The following is a 6,002-nucleotide window of genomic DNA, read 5'->3' as shown; positions in this document are numbered from 1 at the left end:
AAATAAATTTAAACCTAAAAGTACCTAAAGACAAGAGTGTGGTTTGACGGGGGATGAACCCATTTCACACGCAACATCAGAGCATAAGTAAAGTACAGTAGTGTGGGTAAGGATCATACCCTCGGAGGTAGCCACCTATATTGGGATTTGCCAAGAATCATCGTCGATATGGACTTTCAGCAGCTAAAACCTGGAGGGGCGCAAAAACAAGGGTGAATGGGCCTGAAAATAAAGTTTTTAATAAAAACCTTTTGAAAACGTTATAACCCCTCGTCGTAAAACCTCTATAATTTTCCAAAAAATAGTAATACATACGTATATAGAAATCATGCTCGAGAGTAGTGAAAACCAAGTATATGTCATGTCAAGTATCTCAACAATGAAATAAGTAAGTCAGGTGAAATAAATCAATGTAAAATGATATGCCAACTGGAGTCACCTAACGTGACCAGTACGGTTGAACCTATAGCTCATTAACCAATTCCTGCACATGAGTCGGAACCACCTAATGTGGCCTGTACGACAGGCTGGGTGTAAATAGATACGCTCAAGTGCTACGATCACGTGAAGGTTGTGCTAAGTATCGCAAGTCACCTACGAGTCGGAACCACTTAATGTGGTATGTACGACAGGCTGGCACCTGCCTTGGATCCAAGGTGAGCATGCGGTGCGGGAGGTGAACGATCACGTGAAGGTTGGCCCTGGCCTCGGGCGGAGCACTAACACCGGGGTGCAGGATAATGAGCACTAAATGCATCTAAACATAACCATATACACTGCAATCACTATCATCAATACGCATTCACCTGAAGCTTACTTGGGCGTCCGCAGCGTCATGCAATAATATGCACATCTATACAAATGCACATACTAAAATATAATGCAATTGACATGGCATTTAAAAATGTAAATCCATTTAAAACCATTTATGGGAAAATAGAAAACATATATACATATATATAGAAAACCAAAAGCCCACTCACTTGGAGTCCGCGCTTCAACTCCCTAGCACAACATCGAGGCGCCAAGAACGTCCGTATGTCGGATTCCCAATCCGTAAGTTTTTAATATCCTCAAATATTATGTATTATAACGTATCAAAGTTTGGTGACGATCCAACGGTTGGATCATCGATTGCTATAATAATTAAGCGGCGGACCTTAATGGAGATACGTTCAAATGAAAAAAATTCATCAATCGGACTTCACCAATGGAATTAGGGTACTCAAATTTAGTCTAGGAAGGTTAGGGGACATCTTAGCCCACGTGCCACCGCAGGTGGTGGTCGGCTACCCTGACTCGCCGGAAAATTCAATTATTTCTAAAAATTCTCAAATTTCACAGAAATGAAGATCTCAATGAGTAGAGTAACTTCCATACCTATGACTAAGGCCAATCTGGCCGGGAAACGCCCCAATTTCACGAAAACCCATCGGATTCCTAAAATGGGTGAACCTCGATTCTTCTTCTCTGATGCTCCGATGTCCTAAATCTTGTTTGGGTCTTGTTACTGGGCTCAAAAGGATGGCAGTGGTCAGCAAAGAGGCTTACATAAATGATGGATTCCGCCGCAGTGGCTCGGGACACCTTCAACGCAAGTCCGTCAAGAAATAGGGCCAATTCCTCTCGAATTTAGGTGGAAAACCAAAGAGGGGGTAACATAATGATGATTAGTGAGGGTGGATTCTCTCAATTCATCGGAAATTTGATGTATTGCGCCGGAAAAACCAACCGCGTTGAGCAGGGTTGTCGGGTCAAAGGGGAACTGGTTCGGTTCCCCTCCTTCTTCTCCTCCTTAGTACTAATGTTTCATGGCATTCATCTTTATTTGTAAGTGAATTATTAGGTTTGATTTTTGTCAAATGCGAATTTGAATTACATTATTAATAGCTCATTGTTAAGTTCAGTCCAAATCTCCACCTCATTAGTGTAAAAAATCGTTTGTTGAAAAAAAAAAAATTGAAATTTTAGTGCACACGTGGCCTACAAAACCACCTAGAAAGGGAATGAGGATCGTCATCGGATCCTCTTTGTGAGAATCATGGGAATCCTCAAATCACATCCGTTCATTGTTCATCTTGCGGTAAAAAATTATTATAAATTTTTTTATTTAAAATTGAATATAAAAAGTATCTGACGAAAACTAACCACATAATGTACAATGAACGAATGTGATTAGAAGATCTCAAAATCCTTACAAAGAAGATCTGGCTAGAATTCTCTTTCCTAGAAGCGAAGATAAGAGAATGTCTCTAAGGCTCACAACTCATGATCATTGGGTTTGGGAAAAAAGTTCATGGTGGATCCCGGGTTACCTCAATCTGGGCCGTCGGATTATAGGTTTATTTTTAAGGTGATGGGTCCTGCACTGAAGTAGAGTATCATAACCACTCTATGATATGCCACCTCCATGATTCCTTTTTATTATCAAGAGAGGGACGGACAAGAATTCTTCCTAGATCTTCGGATTTCAGGATTCTCATATTTTATTTGTTCATTATATATTATGCAGTTAGTTTTTGTTAGGTATTTTTTATTTTTTATTTTAAATAAAATAATTAAAATAATTTTTGATCGCATGATATACATTAAACGAATAGGATATGAGAATCCTTATGATGAGATTCAAATCCGAGAGGTACAATACCATTTATATTTGAGCACATAAATTGAGTATGGCTTAACCGTCATCACATGTGGTTCAGACCAAGGTCTAAAATATCGATCATATCGGAAATATCGGTAGTCCAAAAACACAGAAATTTCAATGGAAATATCGAGATATTATCGATATCGATAAAAATTGAATAAAAACCATAGAAATTGTAAGAAAAACTTGGAAATTTTTATTGAAACTTTGTAGGATATTTATTTAGTCAATTATCTATTAGTTTATCACAAAAAATTGGAAGGAAATGGATTGCATGATGGATTTAACTGATTTACGTTGATTATATAGTGAGTTGGCAAACATTGTGAGTGTAGAAAATATGTAGTAATTAATGAAAGAAATTTAAACACACCATAATCATTTATATATAATGAATTAGTACAACATTTTACACTTTATACATTGGATGGTAAGATACATGAGTGACTTAGTACCACATAGAGTTCTTATGAGGTTCAAAATTTTCACTATCTTTATCATCTCTATGTGTAGAGTAAGTGTATTGTGAAAAGTAGTCATCAAATGATAAATCCCTAATATAGTTTTGCATGTAATTGTTAACATGCCACCCATATGGATTCGAGATTGGTTGACATTGTCCATAAGCAAAATCATTTGAAGATTGAGCCTCGGATTCTTTCCATGAGTCGCTCGATTCCATCCCAACAAGAATGGGATATGAAGGGTAGGGAAATGGTTGGTTATGAGTATAACCATGGTTACTACTTCCCACTCCAACAAAGTTCGAAGTTATAGATAACGAGTCATCTTCTTAACTTGACAAAGTCACCTTGCCTTTTTCTCTACGAGTATAGTCCTTCCCTATGGCACCAATTCCTGGTCCTGCCCGCCTACTGCCATGGTCCTCATCCTGTGTTGCATGCGTGAAGTTTGCCTCACCAGTGAAGGGGCTCATAAATCCGGGAGGTGGTCTAACATAGTTTCCATATCCACCACTACCTCCAGCTCCACTATATCTTTCATCATTCCCACCTTCGATGGTAGGTGAGTCTCCTAATCTTGTACTAAAGCTATCATTAGTATCAGAAGGATCTTGTGGTTGTGTAGGATTAGAAAAAGGTGGAATTCCAGTGTTTCTTGGTCTTGGGCGCAAAAGTTCTTCCAAAGAGTCAGCGCTGCTAGATCCTACCTCCTCCTCTAATACTCTTTCTACATTTATCCCTTCATTACGTGCTTCTTCAGCAACTCTTAGAGCTGGGTTGCCTTCATCATCATCTAAATGAAGAGGTCTAATCCATTGATAAAGTTGGTTACCCTCTGTATCATCATCTTCAACAACAATATCAAACACATCTAGTGGGTCACCACGGCTGACATGATCTATTTCTGCTTCCTTATCTCGAATTTGAAGCTTCACGTTGTAGTAAAAATAAACTAATTTTTCCAACCTACTATGAGCTAACTATTTCTTTGCTTTGTGTGTATGAGTGCAAATGTACTCTAATTTCTTTCACAAGTAGATGAGGAAGCTATTTGTGATAATACTTTGATTGCTAACTTTCTCACAGTTGGTGCATTAGTCCCATACATGATCCACCATTTAGCTATAATGAAAAACAATGTTGATAAGCCTAATAACTCCAACAAATTCTATTATAAACTGATAGTGAAATATGTTTACACTCACTAGGAGACATTTTTGTTTGAGCAGCAACTGATGTTGGTTCTCCAAAAGTTGTTCTTGCATCTTTAAACCATGTTAGCTGAATTCAATAAATCGTGTTAGTTTAATCCAACAATGTAATTATTATAATTTAAGTAATTGTGTACCTTATTTCCAAATTGGCCAACTGCTGATGATGCAGGGTCTAATTTAGAGTATACATTATGTATAACACCTATAAGGGTACCATCATCTCCAACACCAGGTCTGTATTAGTATCGAGGATTCAAATAATATGCTATTTAAAGAAACACATATTCTAATAAGAGAAATAATACTTATGCAACTAAAGAAATGAATTACAAATTATGACATAATTTATACCTGTTGCATGTAAATCGTGGTATGATGTTTTATACCATCGATCATCAATTCTCTTTATGACCCACCTTGCACCATGTTTTCTTTCCAAGTCCTCCTTCACTACATGTATCAATTCATATATTGCCCCCATAGTAGGATACACTTTTGTGTTAACGATCCGTAAAACTTTGTAAAGAGGTTCAAACACTTGCACACATGTTCTGATTTAGTCCAAAAAGCATGATCAAGCACTATACTTTCCACCATACGACCTGCATTTAAGTAGCTGAAATTGTGGTTGGCCCAATCGTCACTAGTGAATAGTTGCTTCAACCCTGCTTTCTTCTTAAGTAGGTTGTCTAATGCAATATAGTTGGTGGTGAATCAAGAGGTAGCTGGACGAATAATTTCTCCTTTGCAAAATTCACGCATCTTTGCCAACAACCAACCGTGATTGTAAATATAATTTATGATCGTTCTAGCTCTTTTTACGACATTAGCAATATTCTCTCTCTTCCCTATTGCCTCAAACATGAGATCAATACTATGTGCTGCACATGATGTCCAAAACACATTATGATGCTTCAGTAACTTTTTTCCAGCTTTGACAAATGCAGAACCATTGTCGGTCATGACTTGGACAACATTATGCTCTCCCACCTCCATGATTACATCCCTCAATAATTTGTAAATATACTTGTAGTTTTTTATATGGTCTGAAGCATCAACGGACTTCAAAAAAATTGTCTTTCCCTTGGAGTATACCATGAAGTTTATGATAGACAATCTGGTCGGGCCAGTCCATCCGTCACACATAATTGTGCAACCATTAGTTTCCCACTTTGACCTCAACTTGTTAACATACTCGCCAATGTCTTTATACTCCATTTCCAAATATTTGTTTCTTACCTCATAGGGAGTGGGAGGTTGTACTCCAACACCGCCATGTTGACATCCCAATACCATATTTTTGAAATGATGTGATGATGCCTTCTCAGCAGGGACATTTTCATAGATAAAGAACTTGCTAATTAGACGCCTCATTCCCTCCTTTATATTACCTCCAGTGAAATAACTCCAAACACTCTTTTGACGTCCTTTGCATGACTTATATAAACTTGGGGCTATTGGTAGTGTTGGTTGTGATTCTTTAACACTTGCTCCCCGTCTCATTTGTGCACCACCACTTGTCCCGGAACCTTGTGCTCTATTAGGAATTTATGAAGGTGTTCTCTTTCCCATGCTGACTGTTTAGAGGCACATAATGCTTTTTTGAAATTGCGTCGTTCTTCAGGTCCCATGTCATCATCACATTCGTCCTCATCGTCATCATCATCACTGTCA

At 37.9% G+C, this 6,002-nt stretch overlaps 1 protein-coding gene across 1 annotated transcript; it reads right to left on the bottom strand.

The window, feature by feature from the left end:
- Window positions 1-5,042: 5,042 nt before the first annotated feature.
- Window positions 5,043-5,702, bottom strand: LOC137721966 (uncharacterized). The gene has a single exon (XM_068460982.1). It carries the CDS (start codon window positions 5,700-5,702, stop codon window positions 5,043-5,045), a length of 660 nt encoding a protein of 219 aa, XP_068317083.1.
- Window positions 5,703-6,002: the final 300 nt, after the last annotated feature.

Source organism: Pyrus communis, chromosome 17 (genome assembly GCF_963583255.1).
Source record: "Pyrus communis chromosome 17, drPyrComm1.1, whole genome shotgun sequence".
Classification (NCBI taxonomy): Eukaryota; Viridiplantae; Streptophyta; class Magnoliopsida; order Rosales; family Rosaceae; genus Pyrus; species Pyrus communis.
The sequence above is the reverse complement of the archived record's forward strand: the minus strand, read 5'-3'. Positions and strand labels throughout refer to the sequence as shown.